The sequence below is a fragment of the Lissotriton vulgaris genome, chromosome 11 (genome assembly GCF_964263255.1).
Source record: "Lissotriton vulgaris chromosome 11, aLisVul1.2, whole genome shotgun sequence".
In the NCBI taxonomy this organism is placed as follows: domain Eukaryota; kingdom Metazoa; phylum Chordata; class Amphibia; order Caudata; family Salamandridae; genus Lissotriton; species Lissotriton vulgaris.
In genome coordinates, this window is record NC_141699.1 from 1,018,431,568 (window position 1) to 1,018,452,945 (window position 21,378).

Below are 21,378 nucleotides of genomic sequence, written 5' to 3' on the forward strand. Positions count from 1 at the left end.
GTTCTTTAGTTTTTAACCGGTGATCAAGATTAATCGATAAACTGGCGACAGGAAAATTGGCATAGTGAACCAGCTTGTTGCATTTAAATGTACCCGTTTCTGCAAGAATTTGGGATAATCTTGTGGAAGTCTCCGTTTTTGTTATGATTCAAATATGTACAAATATATGTTTGCGCTATGTGACCTAAAATTGTGTCATCCTGTTTGCAACACTGGATTCAAACTTCAAACGGGTGGGATTTCTACTGAAACTGTTCAGGCTACTAAGGACTGTATGGTTGATGTTGTGACATCCCTATTTTAGTAACTGGTGTGCTGTCATATAGGAAGCCTATTTCAACAGACGTTATGCTACATCACTGATTGTCAAGGTCACTGACCTGAGTTCCAATTGAATGTTTCAAGGTCTTTTGATCTAGAAGTGATGTGTATCTACTTTACTCCTGTGTCTTTAGCTCTTAGTCATTTTTGAGACTGTGAGTACCAGAACCAGAGGACCAAGGGGAAATGGATGAGGAAACAGAGAAAGATTGAAATACATGTCCACCTCTCAGATGAGAACAAGACAGATCAATATCCATGTTCTTAAACAATATTACTTGATACAGATAGAACTATAATCTTGTCATTTGCGTCCAGTGTTTGGCTTGTTTCTTTTCCAATTTGTGATTAAGAAGAATTGCATTGAATGCCTAAAAAATTTCCTTGTCATGATCACTCACAGGAGATTGATTGACGTGAGCTCCTAGCTTGGCAGTTCAGACAGGACTGTTCCCACTGGAGCAGGGTCAAGATTGATTTACATATGGATAGATCCAAACTGAGGTGGCATGGTGGGTGAAAAACAATGGATCGGGATGGGAGTGGTTGAATTTAATTCAAGCATCCCATCCATCACCTTGTTTTTTTTTGTTCATAGATGCATTTTGAGCACCATTTGCAGTGGACACATAGCATAGATTTTAGGGAGAGGCACAGTTTTGTTACCTCTACTTAACAGTTTTAAAGCCCAGAGAGTTCTAAAGACAGAAAAGTCAGACATGAAAATATGGAGGTAACACAGAATTTATTTTATTACTCCTTGCTGAATGACGGAAGCTCGACAATGAAAATGGCAATGAAAATGAAGACAGCTAAGTCTGTGTCGAAGAAAGTTTGTACTGCCTGAAAAAAATATACAAGGACAAATTCACGCACACTATTTGTGCTACTTGTCGAATACAGGATGGACAAAAAGTCAGTCGCACACAGGAAGCATGAAGCAAACTAACTTCAAACTGTTTGGGCTGATTTACTCATCAAGAAGTAATCAACATGTATTTAACTAATTATTCAATTGTAATATATAGACCTGTGTGAGGAAAATCTATTAGATTTTTTTTATTGAATATGTGTCAAGAAGCGCACATCCAGATTATGAGGTTTTTAAAGGATTATTCATGGATTCTTTATAAATATTCCCTATAATTCTCTCAAAATGAATTACTTGCATTCAAAATGGTGTTGTTTTCGTAATCTATTTCTTCTTTTGTGCCCTAGGGCAAAAATCCTTCTCGATTTACGCTCTGTAGAAAAATCTGTTTTCCAAATCGTGTATCAAAAAGGAAGCAAAGATTGGGAAAACTGATTTTTTTTGGCACCTGTTTATAATTTTAATAATTTGACCCCAGGTATGACCTGCGCTATAACGCCTACGTTGAGGTACACACAGAAGAACTATTTAATAACATTTTCTTCACAACATAGTAACACATCTTGGTGTTTTTCATTTATGTCATTACAAGCAGCTTACGATATTGAGTTGCAGCATCAGCACCATTTTACTTTACAGAAGATGATTTTCATTTACTGAAGAGAAGAAGTTTTTCAGAATTAACAGTGAAATAAAGCAATATGTGTGTCTTTCATGCAGATCGGTGCTGATATATGTGGCTTCTTCGATAATGTTTCTGAAGATCTGTGCAGACGATGGATGCAGGTTGGAGCCTTTTACCCATTTGCCAGGAATCACAATGCTGAAAACTACATTGTAAGTTCCAACTAATAAGCCCTGTTCACATGCATAATACATACCGGGATTAAGAATTTGAAGGTTTCACAGAAAGATCAGTTTCTAAAAATACCGATAAAAATTTAAGCATTTTGTCCGGATATCTTGTAGACTTGAGCCATTAAGTGTATCCTAATTTTACATGTTCTTAAAAGGATTAGCAAATGCATTTTAGATGAGATCAGTAGTAGGATCGCGATGCAAATTCCAGCATTCCTTGAAATTGAGATTTTTCTTGGGTAAGAATTATGCATGAAGATTCTTGATTTGGTGTAACATAAGCAAAATTGTGGGAAACAATTATCAGCCCTCAAGGAATTCAACCAACCTTACCTGGCTTTGGGGCTATGTTGCACACAGTATTTTCAAAGTAGTGCGTGTGTAGGTGTGTGTGCGTGCATGCATGCATGTGTGTGTGTAAAAAAATGCTGGTTAGATCTATCAGCCTTAGGGTGGTTGTACCGAAATTGAGCTGTTGCCTGAATGATGAACGCAAATGTAGTCAGGCTTAACTTACAGGCTCTGTGTAAAGTATTTATGCATCACACAAACAGTAAAAAAGTGGAAACACAACCCAGGAGAATTTCCACACCAATTTACAACAATAGTTTTGACACAAAAACAACCAAAATCTAATCAGTAGAACCAGAGATGTAGCTCTAAGCTAACTGCATGAACAATGCAGGGGATGACAAGTTTGTTGTGTGAAGTCAGAGCACAACCTATGCAGTTGCAGGCTTCTGCAATCTTATTTTAAGTCACAATTTCTAAAATGCCACTTTGTGAAAGTTGCCATTTTCTTGACAATTGGCCTTTGTATATTTCTCCCAGATACCCACACAGTAGAGGGATTAGGTGTGTTTGTATGGGCCATCTCAGGAAGGATGGGAAGGCAGAGATGGGCACAACTTAACTTGCTAATCAATAGGGAGTACCCTGCCTTCGCACAAAAAACTTCATGCTAGTCAATTGTTCCTGTAGCCAGGCTGGAGGTAGGGCAGGGAGGTAGGGAATTCCAAGGATGTTTGAAAGGGGGACTTTCTGAAACTTCTCCTACTTCAAAAAAGGCACCTGGTATAAAAAAGAGACCTTCAGACCGACTCACACTTTAATTAACTTTCTGGACCTGCAGAATAATTCTCATACGACTGCCTGCTGCTGTGTACTTCAAGACTGTTTTGCTGCACCTAGAAGGACTGCTCTGTTGCCTTAAGCCCGCCTTGCATCCCTGAGGCCTGCCCTGCTGATAGAGCCCTGCACATTGCCTTGAACCCAGGACTTCCAGAGTGACTCCAAAAGCTGGTTGACAGGCATTCTGATCAGGCCTTTAGGGACAGGAAAGGCTGTAACCATCTTGATCCCACCCGGCCTGAGTGAGTCCTGACTCTGCAAGTGGTGCCTTTCTGGTCCCGAACCTTTGAAGTTGTACTAAAGGTGCCCAGATAGCCCAAATGATAAAGTTGGGGCTTTGAAAACTGTTGGTCAAAAGGTGCTCTGAGAACTGAGAGAAGACTGAGACCGACCTATTCGTTAATCCACCATGGTGCATAACCGTTTGGCTTGAATATGTAACAGCTCCCATTACGTGCTTCTCCACAGCAGCAAATCCTGGTCAGTGCCTCCTCACAGAAGAGGTATCCGGCCTCGTGGAACTCTAAATGGTTACAACCTGCAGCTTCCTCCCGCTGGAATCTTTGAACTCCAAAACAGAGGTTAAGTCTGAATGAAGGATTATTCATTATGACTTTGACCAGTTGCTCCCGGCAACATTGCCTCCTATTCAGACACTGCCAGCTGCCTTGCACCACTGAACTTTACCTTCCCAGGTATTTTCCTACAAACTTTAGGTAAAAAGTCGGAAGGTATGCGGAGACTGGGCCCAATCCACTTCTTGCATCCAACCCACGCTTCACTGTGTTTGGCCAGAATTTTCACCTTGCCCCGGACTCGCAAGACTAGTCTGTGGTTGATGTTTTGATGTATTAGGCAAAAGATTTCACTTACATTTTTAAAAATTCATTACTCCAGTTTCACTGATTGAATTTTTGTCATTTCCGTGTCATATCATTTATTACATTTACAATATTTTTTTAATTGGTGTGGGAGTTTTCCACTGTTGTGTTTTAACTTTATTACTGTTTGAGTGTTACTTAACTGCTTAACCCATTGCCTTTAAGTGAAGCCTATGGCAAGCTACCAGTGGAATAAGCAGAGGTTAATTTAGTGATTTCGGTGGTTCACCCTTACATGAATTGTGTCTGTTTCTTGAGTAGGGGTTTATTGAGTAGGGGTCCCCCCCTCAATTAGCAAACTAAATACTCATATCAAGCATTACCTGACTAAACATAATTGTTTTTATTTATGATGACCTTTGTAAAATTTAGGATCAGTAGGTGGTCGAAACAATACAGTTGGCAACCACTAATCAAGATTATCTGATATTCAAAATGGAAATTGCTATCAAGAAAGCATATAGATGCATATTACCAACGAGTAGTGATATTTATCGCTAACTAGGCTTTGCAACGATTTTTTTATCGCTAAGCATCGCCGGAAATTATCGCTGAGATAACTTGCTATTAGCAACGTTTATCTCAGAAGTGATAAAAATCCTCACGCTAGCTGCCAAATGAGAGATTATCGCTGGAAAACCATTGATAATCTCTCGAAGTTTGGCGTTAGCTTGATGATAGGGGCTCACAAACTTAGCCATGATATCCACTTTCCATAGGATATCATGGCTAAGTCTGGAAAATAGCAGGTGTAAAAAAAGCAGCGCTAACCGCGGTTAGCGCTGCTTTTTTTATCACTAACAGGGTTAGCGATATCCTTGATAATAGGAGAAATGTCGCTTAACAACATTTCTCCTATTATTTTTCTCTGGAACGCCCCCTTTGCATCTCATTAGAGATGCAAGGGGGAGCGTAGAGAAAAAGGGTGCTAATATGCAAATTTGCGTGTTAGCACCCTGTTGCTGATAGGGAGATAATTTGATATCTGCTTTCTTGGCTTTTAAAGCCAAAAAAGCAGAGATAAATCCTTTGATAATATGCCCCATAGTATATATTCCTTTAAGAGCTATTAGTAGAGTGCAGTGTGCCAGATCCGGTGGTCTACTGTACATTCCAAAATAAGAAATTGCAGACAACTTTAGGCCTCTTTGAACCACATCAGTGAGGTGCAGCTTGAGTCCAATACCACAATGAGGACATGACCCAAGTCCAGAAATACACTTAGGGCGTCTCATTTACAAAACAAGCTTTCCCTCTTTGTTGAGGCATAAGTAGACTGAAAGCAGTCTTGGATAGCTAGGACTCTTGATGAGAAAGCTGGACTTTTCGAAATGTAGTAGGACAAACGCTGATTTACATATGGCTGGTCTCGGTCTGAAGAGGCATATTGGAAGGATGAGAAGTTGCTCCCAAATGACTGTCAATGGCTAAGCATTTGCAAGAACTTTTGTTATTTCCATACTGCAATACCTAAGAGCAATGGGTATATCTAGATATGAATCCCTTGCTCACTGTGGCACAGGACTAAATCTGATGAGGCCTTGCTAGGCTGAAACTGGCATGGGTATGCGATCTCACCTGATGATTCAAGCTCGACATTGAGCAGGACCAAGAATGATTCCTTCTTGGCTGGTCTCTGCACAAGTTGCATTGTGGTTGGAAATTATGGACTTGGATGCAGCCCAAGAAATTTCCAGTGGCTGGGAACTTTTAAGGCATTCCACTCATCACATTAGCTTTTCCCTCTACTTTTAACCCATTTGTTCTTGAGACATTCTCTGATTTTCATAAGTATGATAAAGTCCTAGGAAAGGTCTGGGGTTAAGAGATGGCCATTACCATGTAGTACCTCCATCTCAAATATCTCAAATCCATATGGATACATAAGAATGCTAATATGCCAGAATCTGTTTCCTTTTCCCAGTCAGGAAGCATTATCACCCCCAAATGTCATCTCTAGCAACTTAAAATTCAACAAATTCCATCTGAATTACGATTCAGACCTTGTCTAATCTTTCCAAAATGATCTCATTTTCAAATCCCACAAGGCTATCACTATTCCAGTAGTGAATATCAATCTAGAAGAGAAAAGCAGACCATAACAAACCAGATAGATGGGCACACATCCGGAGAGATTCAGCACTAATGAAAGAACAAGATAGTTCTGAGATGGAGAGTTAGACCATCAAAAAACAAATTGTATAACATCTACAGAGAACTACCAGCCCCTTCAAACCGAAAAATATTCTAAATGTACATTTTGCTATGCCATCATGATGAAGTCAAAGCTGGGCAGGAGGATCTGGGCTTGACACCATCTACTCAGGTGACCCAGTGTGCATAAGAACAACATCTTGAGTCCCAACACATGGAGACAATTCTCATATCTAATGGAGTAATTGAGTTGGCATATTCAATTCATCCCTTCAATGCACTTCGTAACATTCTCAATTAGGTTATCCACCCCATAAGCAAGTAACCCTTATAGTTGATATGATGAATGTACAATCATCCAATAGATATTCACTGAAAGTCATCAACATGTTCCAGGAAACAATCTGTTAAATATCAGTTGCCAAAGGATGTTGTTCGACCTCAATGCTCCAATAGTGTCCATCAAACTCTTTCTACTCCACTACAAAATTATATACTGTAAAGGCGAATCAGAGAGCAAAGTTTGCATTCAGTCCGATATCTTTTGATGTGCAGTGTTTACTGATTCCAGTTATCGTTCATTATCGGTCTTTAGAATACCAGATGCCACTTTCATTCAAATCCTCATCATGTGCAATGCTAGAGTGCCCATTTTCCATGCCAGTCTGGACATCCATTCCCTGCAAACCGCTGTGGACTCCTTTCTGTGAGCCACTTGGATCTACTTTCTTTCAATCAGCGTTTTTATATGCTGTCTCCTTTTAAAATATTTTCCACCTGTACCCTTGTTTAAATACTTCTCTCCTTCTGAGATCAAAAAATACTCTTCATCCTCATTATTTTTGTATGGTTGCTTATTATGTAAAACTTCCTTTACTGTCTCTTTAACTACCATATGTATTTCCTAAGACACTATTTTTCGAAGGAACTCTTCTTGCTTTATCTCACCTGAATCCTGTTCACTCATTATTTAGTCTATTTTCATCCAAATTTACTTCCTAAATATATTTTAATGGCTTTATCCCAAATGTAACCTTTTTTTTAAATATCACATTATTGCTAGTAACTGTCAAAAAAGTCTGTTTTTCGCCTCTCTAAACGATCTCCTTAGAGAAACGTTGCTTAGCAACCAGATGCCAATTGGTACACATGTGTGTATTGCACTCTATTTCTTTTAAATAAAATGATTTGCGATGATGCAGACTTCACTTCGATGTGCCCAATTTCTTTTAAAAAAGGAGCCCATTGCACACATCATGGCTAATGAGTCATGCATATCCAAATGGCGGTCACATTCGGTAATGCCGATTCAGATCGTTGTTTTGATCTTAAAAGACAAAAATGAACGTGGGGTTGGATGAAGAGGTAACTTTCTTTATTTTTTTTATTTAGGGCAAAATTCAGTAGTTCCAAATCAAAACGCCTTGCTACATTTTTAAATAATGTGACTAGTATTTAAATATTAGAGAATTTTGCTCTCACGATTATTTGGTTTATAATCTGGACAACTAAACTATGCCCATACATTGGGATTAATTAACCACCCTACATAAACTATATTACCAACCAATTTGCATTATTAGAATATAATCCATAAAAATTAATCTTAATCATTAAACTATAAAATACATTACATGCTATAAACCTGCTCTGAAGCTGTAAATAAAGAGGGAGAAATTGGTGGACAGAGTGATTAAGAGTGCTACTTATTGTGATGTAGTTCTAAAGTTATGATTCAAGACACTTTGAAGGGTTGCTGCTCAGAAGAGAGAGTAAAAGTTAATGCATAATTCTAGCCTACTGTCTTGCCATAAAATACAGTGGTCTCCTAGATTACAACCTGCTCCCCCTGAGGCCATTAACCTTACTACCTAAAGACAAGATGGTCCCTAGGAATAGTTTCCCCATTAATAATCAGATGGGTGGTGTCTGCGTAAAGGTTTGAAACTACAATTGTATTCACAGACCATTGATATATGCTATTTTGAGGACTTCCCCCAATAGAAGGTGAATTCTCTTTTCAAACCTCATTTCATTTGTGATTCATAATGGGCCACACAACCCCGTTTCTGATTCAGAATGACTTTCCAGACATGTAAAAACAGTTTAATAATTAGTAACAATCCCTTTTACAATTGCAAACTCTTTGATTTTGTGAATCACAAGGTTTGCAAAAGAAAAAGGCTTTTTACATAAGGCCCAACATCTTCAAGAGTAGTAATAAGAAAAGTACCAGACATGGAAAGAGTTCTGATAATAAATGGGGCAATGTGATTCAGACAAACATATTAAGAGTTAGGAAGTTGTTAGAACTGGGGGTCTCTAGTTGGCAGAGGTAGGTACCACTGTCCAAATAGGGACCCTTGATTCTAGTCAGGGTAAGGAGGAAACCCTCTGAGATAACCCCTGCTCGCGCAAGAACTCATTGTCCACAACTTCTTGGTAAGCAAGAAAGGCCACTTTATTAAGACAGGTGTAGGCAAAACATCTCTCAACATATTTTGATTATTTATTTATTAATACTCAAATCCTTCAGCTCACTGAGCAACCCTGATAAGAAGTCAACCCCCCACCAAATAAAACCTAACAAACCCAGGCAACTGAATCCTGTACTATCCCCTCCTGTCCTTTACCTGCCCTTTGGGGATGGACCAACCCGCTCCAGGCTGCCCACCCCCCACTAAAAACCGCCACCCAGGAAAACCTTTAGAGTTTTCCTGCCCCACCAAAATAGCAAAGGAAACAATGCCCCTAGAACCACATCTGTACATCCTGAACTTTCGCGATCAAATCCGCAATTCAAAAGATAAAAGGACTGACCCATCTGAGAAAGGTGAACCCCATGCTCATGAAACAAGTGCCACTCAGAAAACTGTAAGGGAGGATGAGCCAAAATGAAAAATAGCATGCCAGTACAAAACAGTTGCATAGAGTGGGCAGTGTCCGTGCTCTGCCCATAGCTGTGCGAGGTAGAGCTCCATTCCAGCGTAGACGTGGCACAAATGCCGTCCAGGTCACCATGGTGCTCGCCCATGCGCCGTGACGACGTCCGGATCCATCTGCATCATTCGTAACAAAGACAGACCAGAATAGAAAAAAACAGATCAGTTTCACCAAGTTGAAATTCTAGCAAGACTGGCAGACCCCCCCCCTCCCTCACCGAGCAGTGACAATATGGAACAATCCCCCAACACAGTCCCCAATTACCATGCCAATACACTTCATGCGTGAACTGCTGAGACCAAGAAACCACCCCAACAATATTGGCATTCTGCAGGGAATGCGGCCCATTGCAAAAGGAGCGACCAACAAACCAAACCCTCAGTTTAACTGTAACCATCCTGCGCAAAGGACCTAGGAGAAAAAACACATCAACAAAAGAAGGTGCACTACCGTCTGACAAATTTCTCGCAGCATCTCGACCTCCATCTCCCAATCCTGCGGGTCTGAGCCCAATCCCACACCAAACATGCAGCCACAGAACCACCCCAAACCTAAAAGAATGAGTGCTAAAGGGTAAAGGAGGCAACCCCAACCCCAAAAGTACCTTCCTGAAAAAACGGTCCACAACTGGGCAACAAAAAAGTGGGCTGGCATCCCCACCGGGAAAAACCCCGTACCCCACCCAGCTGATCCGTCTCAGGCCCGTAGCCAAAGGCGCAATCCATACCCTTCCACAAACACCTCCGTACTGGACATGCCCGACCCAGAACGCAAACCCAAGAGTTCGGAAGCCCGAAACGCCTCAAAAGAACCATACAAAACAGAACCGAAACATAACGCACTCAAAAGCACCAGAACAGCAAGAAGGCAACTAGGAGAACATTTGCCGAAGTAAAGCAAAAGGACAGGCTGCCGCAGCCGCTTAGAACCAGCCTGTAGTCTACCCAAACCTTCCAAAAAACCTGTGCAAGCAAAAAACACCCCCCACCGGATCCCTCCCCCACCTGAGCTGCCCATAAAAAGAAATCCCACCAAGGAACCAGGGATAGTGGTGTGCGAAAAACCTCTGTCCACCAAGTGTAATGAAAGCCCCTAGAATATGTTGTGCTGTGAAAAAATATTCAGCTGCAGGCACCACAACGGAAAGCACACAACAGCCGCAGCACACACAAATCCCTTGCACTTCGCCCGGGAAACAAATCCACAAATGCCAAATTATCAACCTGGAAGAACCCAGTCCTGTCCTGGAATTCCACGCCTCAGACGTACAGGGCCACCAGCAAATGGAACAACTCTAAAAATGCAACACTGCGACCCTGACGCTGCAGTGAACGGACCAGCTTGCAGCGCACCAACGCCCCACCGAGAAGATGCCAAATCCCAGCAAGGTAAACTTCCAAGTTATTCCCCACAACCTGGGGACTCTAGTTCGCTGACTGCAATTCATCCGACCCCTACCCTGTCGGGTCCCCCCGTAACCAATCGTGAAACCCCACCGCGAAGCCCCAGAGCAAGCGCACTGCTGCATCAAAGCCCAGAGAATCCTGCAGCCACTGTTCCAAGACCGGGACCTTTAAAGGAGTAAGAGCACTTCGGGACAACCAAGAGAACTGGCCTCAGTCCCCTTGTCCCCCCCCCCCATTGAAATCCAAAAAGCTGTCCCAGGAAGCAGTGTGTGAAAGGGTACCTGCCCCCACATCGTGAACACATGTTTATACCTACTGTACTGTCAGGTGACACATGAACAACAGCTTTTATGAAACAAACCGGGTCTGGCGTGTGGCACAGTAAGGCTGCGCCAATTCAAGAAACAAACAAAACAATTTGCCAGTACTGTGCAATGTTTTAATTATTTGTCGGAGAGCTACTAATTGCTCTCTCTACAATGACCACTCTTTCAGTCCAACCAATTTAGAAAACATAGTTTTTTATTTTATTATTTTATCTGAACTGTTTTTTAGATTTTTCAGTCCACGTATTTTGTTCTGCGGTGTTTTTTAGAAACATATATACTATCTGTCAATATACATAACTCAGAAGAGGAACAAGGAAGTACACGCAGGAATTTGAAAAATCAAAGGGTTATGCAACAATTAGACAATTAACACAACACATAGACACTAGACAACATTGAACATTTATGGCTATCTAAAGGAGGTTGGGGCGGTGAGAGTTGGTGGCATTTCTATCAAACTGTTTGTCATCAAGAAACAGATTTTATCTCAATTAAATGTACAATTCAGCTTATTTAAACTCAAATCATATTTCAATCCAACTGGATAAATGCTTGCATAAGCCACAGTATGAAACAATCCATTTCAGGCCACCTAACCACTAGCGCCTCAATTGGTCAACGCGTTTCGAATCCTAAAACTTTGATTAGGATTCTCGTCAGGACCACACAAAATCAATCTGTGAAAAAACAAAATGAAAAGCAAACTGTCAGTGAACTCCAGAGAGACTCTCAACTTTCACTCAGCATCCAGCCCACACTCAAAGAGTTACCTGTCAGTGGAAGTAGCTTGAACATGATGAATAGCTGAAAAGACCAAACAACAAACTTGTTCAGAACCTATTTACAAGTTGGGTTTGCTACACTCAGAAAGCCGGAATTACTGTGTACTCACTAGAGTGTAATGGTAGGCAAAACCTCATAGGGGCATCCAAACTGGCGAAAATATCCGATTCTTGTGTTGTTTTAATTCAAGATCATACCTCGAAAATTCATCTAAAAGAGAGAAAACAGCAGCTCTCAGTGCGCTATTTTTACTAAATGAATCACCCATGGTGGCGTTCCGAGCGGCGGCATTTTTACATCGCGCTGTGACTAACGATGGGGTTCTGCGTGATGCTCCTCAATATGCCTGAACGGGGTTTTTTTTAAAAAAACAACGCGGCTCCGGCAAACGAATGGAAAAGACCGCTGGCCTGAGTTCTGGGCAGTGTCTAGTTACCTGAGGCTGTAGATCTTGTTCCTCCACTGGGTCGCGGTTAGCAGTACACGCGATGACAGTTTTCGCCCGGTTGTGTTCTTTAGAAGTCAGCGTTTCCGGGTTTGAAGCTCTAAGGCTCATGGGGGTTGTAGTTCAGACGGTGTGCCTCATGGGAATTGTGGTTTTTTTAGAGGAACGTACGCCACCTCTTAGAGCTCTCAGACTCATGGGAATTGTAGTTTAAATGGTATGGTTCATGGGGATTGTAGTTTAGAAGGAAGTCCGACAAACCTCGGAGCTGCACTCAATGAAAACGAGGGAAAAGGGCTCAGATAAAATGCCAGCGGATGTATGTTTGATTAATCAGAATGTGGGTTCCCCTGGCTGGTGGACCCCCTCATTACAAGTGTTAACTTACAGACTATATAGTTCCGACATTTCATTTAGACCCTGTGTGGTCGTATTAAATTTTAAAATCAACATGGCTTCTCTTTGACGTAGTTTGGCCTCTACATCTCCGCCTCTTGGGTCACGGTCAATTTTAGATATTATGGTCCATTTCAGATCTTGTTCCCCATGTAGCTCGTCGAGCCAATGTTGGACCAATGGGGCGGACACCACTCTTTTCTTTATTCGAGACTTATGTTGGGACATCCTTTGTCTGGCTTCTTGTGTTGTTTTCCCTATGTACAACTTGTCACACGGGCAAAGGATCCCATAGACGACATTCTTAGATTTACAATTCGTGAATTGATCGTGCTTCCAAGATATTCCTGCATGTTGAAACAGGTCCCCTTCTATGGTAGATGAGCAACAGAGGCACGTGCCACATTTACGGTGGCCAGTGATTGGTGGGAGATTCACATATTCCCGAACTGTCAGTGTCTTTTGTTTTGGTATTGCTGCTCGCACGATGTAATTGGCGATGCTCTTATCCTTTTTGTATGCAAACAAGGGGCTTTCTGTGAATTGACTGTCGAGGTCTTTGAGCAAGTGCCAATTTTGGTGTATCAATTTTTTCAGGATATTAGATGATGGACAATATGTCGAGACACAGACCACACGTTGTTGTTGATGTTTTTTTCTCCTCTCAAGTAGATCCTCTCGCGGTGTCCACCACGCTCGTTTGATTGCTTGTTTTAATAGTTTGGTTGGATAGCCACGAGCTAGAAGTTTCTCTTTTAAAACCTCCGCATGTTCCATAAATTCGTCTTTGAAGGTACAGTTTCTGCGGATTCGCAGAAATTGTCCTACTGGGAGATTTTGCTTAATGCTTCTTGGGTGGTTACTAGAGAAATCCAGTGCCTTGTTGCGGTCTGTGTCTTTTTTGAACAGGGTAGTGACTAATTGTCCATTTGCACAATATACCTCCACATCCAAGAAGGACATTCTGGTACTCGAGGTCTGCAGTGTAAATTTTATGTCATTTGTCCTGTCGTTGATCCAAACATGAAATTGGTGTAGTTGTTCTGATGTCCCTGACCATGTGAAAAAGACGTCGTCAATATATCTTACCCAGCCTCCTATCCATTGGAGAAATGGGTTGTTGTTATAAACGTACCTTTCTTCATATTGGCTCATATAGAGGATCGCCAATTCCGGGGCAAAAGGACAGCCCATGGCGACCCCCTTGGTCTGAAAATAGAAATCATCCCCGAATTTGAAGTAGTTTTTAGTTAGAGCTAATTTGGCAAGTTGTAATATGAATTCAGTTGGTATTTTCGAAGGCTTAACCCGTTTGTCCAAAAAGATCTCCAGGACCTCCAATGCCTGATCTTGGGGAATTTGCGTGTAAAGTGAGACTATATCCATACTCACTAGCAGATCTTGGTTCTCATGATATGGTATTTGCTCCAGTTTTTTCAAGAAGTCAGTGGTGTCCAAAAGAAAAGATTTGACCGTCAGTGTAAAAGGTTTCAAAAAGAAATCTATAAATTTTGAGACCGGTTCGAACAGTGAGTCACATCCAGAGATTATGGGTCGTCCTGGGGGGGTTTTCTCGTTTTTGTGTACCTTTGGGAGTACATAAAATAATGGAATACGAGGGTATTCTATTTGATAGAAAACTGAATTCATTTTTCCCAAGAAAACCTTGTTCTAGTCCATTGTTCAGAATCAGGCTTAATTCTTTCTGTAGTTCCAGAGTAGGGTCCTTGTTTATTTTCCGGTAACAGTTTGGATCTGATAATTGTTTGGTCACTTCCGAGATGTATTCATTTGTTCCCCAAACTACTATCGACCCACCTTTATCGGCTTGCTTCACTATAATGTTTTCATTTTGTTTAATAGATTGCAGAGCCAATTTCTGTTCTTGAGACAAGTTTGATTTAACATATCCATTCCTCTTCTTTTCTTGTGCAGCCAAAGCTGAAAGTATGGTTTTTTCAAAGTATGTTACCTCCTTTGGTACTTTAAAGGCTGGCGGGCAAAAGCTAGATTTCTTCCTAAAGCCAGTTGTTTCGATTTGAGGAGGACTCTCTTTGTCCGCAAAGAAGGTTATCAATCGGATCTTACGGCAGAATTCTATAAATTCGAGCTTCAACCTGACAAAGTCTGTAAACTTCGATGGTACAAAAGTAAGTCCCTTTTCCAGGACACTTATTTCAGAAGGAGTTAGAGCCGTTTGAGAAAGATTGAATACTGAAGATTTTTGATGTGGTATTAGCTCTTGTAATTTTGCCTTCTTGTTGACATCTCCCATGGTTGGTTGAATCTTGTTTTTCCACGGGGCTTTTGTTGGCCCTGTCCTAAAAAAGGTTGCTGTTGTTGGTTCTGAAAATTGGGCTGGTAATTCGACTGATATTGTTGCTGATAGTTCCTTTGATATCCACCTCTTTGGTTAAATTGCGGACGGGAAGGTCCTTGGTCTGAGTCGCTCCCTCCTGAGGATGAAGTATCAGAGAAGGTGAGGTACTTTGTACGAGATCTGCCTTGGTTGTCGTTAAGAAAACGTCTTGCTTCAGGTCTTGAGTAAAACTCTTGTTGCAGATACGGATAAGCTTTCTCAAAAGTAAAATTCCGTTTGTCTCTCTCAAAGTTATTATCTTTCTGTTGAACAGTGAAATCTTTAAATTCAAGGATCTCTTTTTCGACTCTGTCAAGTAGTGTTTTTGAGTCTTGAATTAAGGGGTTCGCTTTTATTTCAGATTCTAGTTTTTCAATTTCCTCCAGTTGGGATTTTGAACATGAACAACAGCAGCATACCAAATCCTGGATGTTCGTTTTACCCGACAAGTGAGAAACCAGGGGCATACCAATACCTGAAGAAGGCCATTGCATACGGTGGAGGATACCATCTTCCTCCTGAGCCTTGTGGTGAGCAAAGTCCCCGTCCGCCCATGTGAAATGGCGGCATCGTCCCCTCGAGACTTATCATTCACAACAGCGTGCCGCACAGGCAGTGGTGTAATAGCAACTTCTTCCCCTACATGCTCATCCCCAATCCCAACAAGTACACGTAACTGGGAGACTCTCCCCTTGTCAACCAATTTCTGTCGAAACACCACAGGGTCCCCTTGTCGCGGCTTGCTGTATGAAGAGAAAACGATGAAACACGTGCCTCTGCGTGGTCCGCACTAGACTCCCGCAAAAAACGTGCCGTTGCGTGGTCCGCACGAGACTCCTGCAAAAAACGTGCCGATGCATGGTCCGCACGAGACTCCTGCAAAAAACGTGCCATTGCATGGTCCGCACGAGACTCCTGCAAAAAACGTGCCATTGCATGGTCCGCACGAGACTCCTGCAAAAAACTAAGCGAACCAGAATGCCCCGAAAACTCCCCTCCAAGTCATGACTGTCACAAGTGGAACTTCCACATCTCGTAATGCACCCACCTCCAGATCATCATCATAAACTTCCAGAATCAGTCCATCTGCATGCCCAGCATAAACCCCTGCCACTGGGCCAGTTGCCATCACTGACCATCGTGAAAGTGCCATAAGAAATGTTGTCATGGCGCACTGCGCCTCACACCCCAGAAGGGAAATCCGCTCCAGATCCCCCTCCTGTGCCCCCCCCCCCAGACTGAACCAATGCCCGTATAGGGTAATTTTAAGTACATGGTCTCGTCCCCTTCGTCATGAACCATAGGTGTAGTAGCATCCCCTGTCCGCCCATCCTGGACGGCGGTAGCGTCCCCTCCAGACTCAGAATGCCCATCAGCTTGCCGCACCGGCACCGGCAGCGTCGCAAGAGCAACTTGCTCACCAACAGCCCCATCCCCAATCAATAGAGCGAAAGCTTGGACGGGGAGACTCTCCCCATAGTGCCACACCCACCACCAACCCCCCGTACCCGTAGGCAACTGCAGCAATGTCCGAAAAAATGCCAGAAAATCATCATTGCGCACTGCGCCTCACACCCCAGAAATCGAAAGCTCGGACGGGGAGACTCTCCCCATAGTGCCACACCCACCACCAACCCCCCGTACCCGTAGGCAACTGCAGCATTGTCCGAAAAAATGCCAGAAAATCATCATTGCGCACTGCGCCTCACACCCCAGAAAACGAAAGCTCGGACGGGGAGACTCTCCCCATAGTGCCACACCCACCACCAACCCCCCGTACCCGTAGGCAACTGCAGCATTGTCCGAAAAAATGCCAGAAAATCATCATTGCGCACTGCGCCTCACACCCCAGAAGAGGAATCCGCTCCAGATCCCTCTCCTGAGCCACCTCCCCAGGTCGAACTGCCTCATGTGCAGTCCGCAACGTCCTCACAAAGAAAATTGACAACGACACTGCAGGTGGTAAAAAAGGCAGCCCCTACCACCCCTCCCAACGGAAGAGGCTCACCCTGAAGCGGCACACCCCCCCGCCCCACAACCCAGCCAGCTGGGGGAACAGAGGGTACATTTATTTAGTTATGTGTGGGTATAGAGCGCGGACCTTACCCGAAGGTGTCAGAGCGCCGCACCATAGGTACAGCCGAAAAAGGAGAACAGGACAAGAACAAATCACAAAAGCCAAAGGTACAGTACATGAGGCTAAAGTATTGAGGCTTGTTCCCAACCGGTAGAAAGCCATCTGAGATAAGCATTCCATTAAAGAGGTCAACGGTTTCAAACACAGATATAACATAAACAATCCCATATTTGCAAGATAAAATACATTTTTCAACATGCCAAAATTTGTATAACTAATTCTGCCAAAAACAGGCAAAAAAGGGGGGGGGCATTACTGCAAGAAATGGCAGTCTCTCAAACCACACGAACACACTGCGAAGACACCTCCTTAAACATGGAGACTAGAAATCCTCCACACGAAAGGGGGCCCTCCCACAGACAATGACCAAAAAACCAAAGGTGGAAAGGATACACAACAGAAGTCCGGAAATGCCACAGAATGGCCTTAGCAAAAAACCCCAGCCACGACCAAGACAGACCGTGAAGCAGGGGCATTGGGAGGTGCGAAAACAGCTAAGTGAAAGCTGCTCACCACGACAGCGCTCGCCCCCCCACCACCCCCACCCACACCCACACCCACCCAAAGAGCACCCCGCCCAGAGAACCACCCCCCGCCGACCACCAGCCGCCCCCCCAGCGGGCCCCCCGCCCCAGAGGGGGGGGCAGAACAGACCTCTGGAGGAGCGCCCAGCGGCGCGGGGGCAGCACCAACCAACTCACACCCGACCCCCCACTTACGGACTCAAGGGGCAAGGCAGCAGCGCCGTCCATCGAGTCGACGGTGTAGACAGGCAGGCGACAACCGCCGAAGCCACGCCTCCAGCCGCCGTCCTGAAAGGACGCGCGCGTCCAACCAGTGACACCAGAAGCTCCGGCCACGAGGGGGGGGGGCACCTCCGGAATGGATTATGCGAGCCCACCCAACCTCCGCAAAACAAACTCTGCGAGCCCACCCAACCTCCGCAAAACAAACTCCGCTGACCGCCTCCCGCCGAAAAGCCCTCTCTAAACCCTGCCCTGGCCCTATATATAGACTCTCTCCCTAATTAACCTCACCTGTGGCCAATCTGTCTGCGCGAACCTTCCCAGGGAGAGACCGGCTCGCGCACGGCTCTCCCTGGGTCCCCCCTCATCCTCTAGGTAGCTTGGCACGAGCAGTCAAGGCTATTCAGGAGGCAATGTGTAAAGTATTTGTACCAACACTCACAGTAACACAGTAAAAACACCACAAACTGACTCCACAACAGTTTGAAAAATAAAGGTATTTATTCTAAACTACACAAGACCAAAACGACAAAAATCCAACATACACAGTTCAAGAATATGGTTTCAAAAGAGTTCCTAACGTTGTAATAAAAGTTCTTTAGGTTGCGATAAAATAATCCACAGTTGCATGAAAAGTTCACAGTTGCGTCACGTTTCAGACACAGTACCTTTAGTTGCGACAAAGTTCCAAAAGCAGAAGCTGGTGCGGTGGAAAACAAGCGATGCGTTGCTCTTGAGACCCTGGGGAGGCGATGCGACAGCCCCGCTGCAGCAGCGGGCGTGTTGCGATGAATCTGGTCTGTATGGGGTGGAAGGCCACTTGTATGGATTCCGGTGCGTAGTTTGTTCTCGCAAAGGCACGATGCGACGATCTTTGGAGGTGCGACGATCTCCGGGGCGACGATACATGGACCAGCGGTGATCTTCTCTCTCGCAACTCCTCGACGCGATGGCTTCTGCGTTGACACTCGCAGCGACTTGATGCGGTCCGCAAGCAAGCAGTGCGGCGATCTCACCCAGCGATGACAGGCTCTGCGACGACACTCGCAGCGATGTTAGGCTTCCTGCACCGTTCGGGTGCGTCCCACAAATGAAGGATGCGAAGGCTCTGACAGCGGCAACAGGCGCTGCGACGATCTTGACCTTCGTAGCGGCGGGAAACTTCCCGCACTGTCGGGGATGCGCTCAGCAGCCATGCGATAACTTCTCAATTGCAAAAAGTCTCTCAAGCTTAGTTTCAAGCTTCCCAGCACAGGTACAACTTCCAGAGGCCCCACAACTGGATCAAGCACTCTAGGAAGGACAGAACTCTCTCAGCAGAGTTCAGGGAAGTTGGGGGTGAAGTCTTTTTGTTCCTGGTACTTCAGAACAGGGAGCCAGCTCTTCTCAGGCCCTTGGAGATTCCTTCAAGACAGGGGACACAGCACAACAGCAAAGTCCTTCCCCTCTCCTTGGCAGCAAAGCAACAGGTCAGTCCAGCAGAGCAACAGCAGGACAGTCTTCCTTCTTCAGATTCAGCTTTCTCCTTGGCAGAGGTTCCTTCTTGATTCCAGGATGATCTAATTTTCTGTTGTCAGGGGTCCTGTACTTATACCCCTAAAAGTCTTTGTTCTCTTTGTGCATGTGGGCCCTGAGCCCGGTCTGAACCAGTTCTGGGTGTTTCTTGAGTACTTTGTTTTCCTGGCTTCTCCTTTCCTTTCAGAGTGAGGGGCCGGGTCGTCAGACGCCCAGCAGGAGGTGGAGCCAGCATTGTGGCAGGCAGGCACAGCCCTATTCAGGCCCAGGTGCTAACCCCTCCCACCACTCAGGTTGCAAATGCAGTCATTCAGCCTGGGGCTGACTCAGCCAGCCTCCCGGGGAATCCCCCGCCCCTGTCACTCTGAAACCAGACAGTCAATACACAAACAGGCCAAGGCACACAGAAGGGTCAGACAGGAGAACAGCAACTTTCTAAAAGTGCTGTTCTCAAACACAGGATTTAAAAACAACCTTTCCTAAAAGATGTGTTATTAAATTCTGAGTTCAGGGATACTGGACTCCTATGTCCTATCTTGTTCCTATGGGATGAAATGCTGGTATCCACTGTAGCCAGCATCCCCCATGTTAACCTATGAATCAAGATAGCCTTACAATAGTGAAAAACGAAAATGGCTGCCTTTCACTACCAGAGCATGTCAGCTGCACCAGTACATGCTCTACCTTTCACATACACTGCACCCTGCCTATGGGGGTACCTTGGGCCTTCCATAGGGGTGACTAATGTGCACAAAAAGGGAAGTGTTAGGCCTGGTCAGTGGAGACACTGACCAGGAGGACATGGTAGGTCCTAGACTGCACACAGGCACTGCAGTGGCAGGCCCGAGACACCATTTTAGGGCTACTCATGTGGGTGGCACAATCAGTGCAGCAGGCCCAATAGTAGCATTTGTCATCACCAGCCCTGGTACACCCAGTGCACTTTACTAGGGATTTCGTGGTGATACAAATATGCCAATCATGTATATCCAATCATCATAACAATTTACAAAGAGAGCATATGCACTTTAGCACTGAACAGCAGTGGTAAAGTGCGCAGAGTCCTATTGCCAAGAAACACGGGTCAGGAAAAATAAGGGAGGAAGAAGCAAAAAGTTTGGAGATGACCCTGCAAGAAGGGCCAGTTCCAACAGAAGTTAATTGGTTTGATTCTTAGGGAGGAATTGCATCAGCACCTGGTTCATTTAAAGCTGTTGGGCACCGGAGCACAAGCAAAGCAGTCAATAGTTTGGAGATAATCAAGGTAGGGTGGAGTGAAGGTGACTTGCAGAATGGGGGACTTGTATCACAGAGGGTGCCAAAGAAGTGAAACATTCCCAATACCTTAGTAAGAATCAGAAATAACAACTCTCTTAAGATTCTTCAAACATGATATCAAAGACATGAAGGTAATCCACCTTCTATAGGTCCAGATAACATGCTCTGTTTTGCTACAAAAGAGGCCATGCTTGCCATGAGAATCACAAAACCGTCTGGTTTATATGTGGTTTGTTTGAAATGATGTTGCATTATTAAACAAATTACAAAAAATAGGCGTGTGTGTTTATTGGCATATGTGTGTGACATTTGGTAAATCATTTTTACCAATTTACAACACAGGCAACGAGAAAAAAGGTATTTATGAAAGTTGCAAATCTACCATTCTTTTCGTTCTATATTTCACTTGATATTCCCAACTGCTATATTTTGTGTTGGTCAAAGAAATCATTTTGGCATCATGATGACAGTACTACTACTACTAATAATAATGATAAAAATAAAGTATTACCAATAATATTAACCCCTTGGGCACAGCGATAATTCTCCCTCTGTGAGGGAGAATTAATGAGCCGGCGGGGTTTGGACGGCCCCCTGCCGTCCTCCGTACATGCCCACCATGACGTATGACGGCCGTCCCAAGCACCAAAGGGGTTTATAACAAAAATGTTATTAATAATGAACATAATAATAATAATAATACTAGTGATAATAATAGTCATGCTAATAGTGATAATAATATAATAGAATTTCAGTTAGTTTTAATATGTTGTAGGATTCCAAACTTGAAATTGCTGTTATATTGCTGCATCTTGCATCCAGATA

The 21,378-nt window shown here is 43.9% G+C and overlaps 1 protein-coding gene across 1 annotated transcript in view; it reads left to right on the forward strand.

Annotated features, from left to right (window-relative positions):
* LOC147683948 (maltase-glucoamylase-like) overlaps positions 1-21,378 on the forward strand; it is a 588,456-nt gene that overhangs the window by 152,667 nt on the left and 414,411 nt on the right. The window contains exon 17 of the mRNA XM_086944339.1: positions 1,913-2,029. Within this exon, the coding sequence (XP_086800465.1) occupies positions 1,913-2,029 (117 nt within the window). The remainder of the gene's footprint in view (positions 1-1,912; positions 2,030-21,378) is intronic.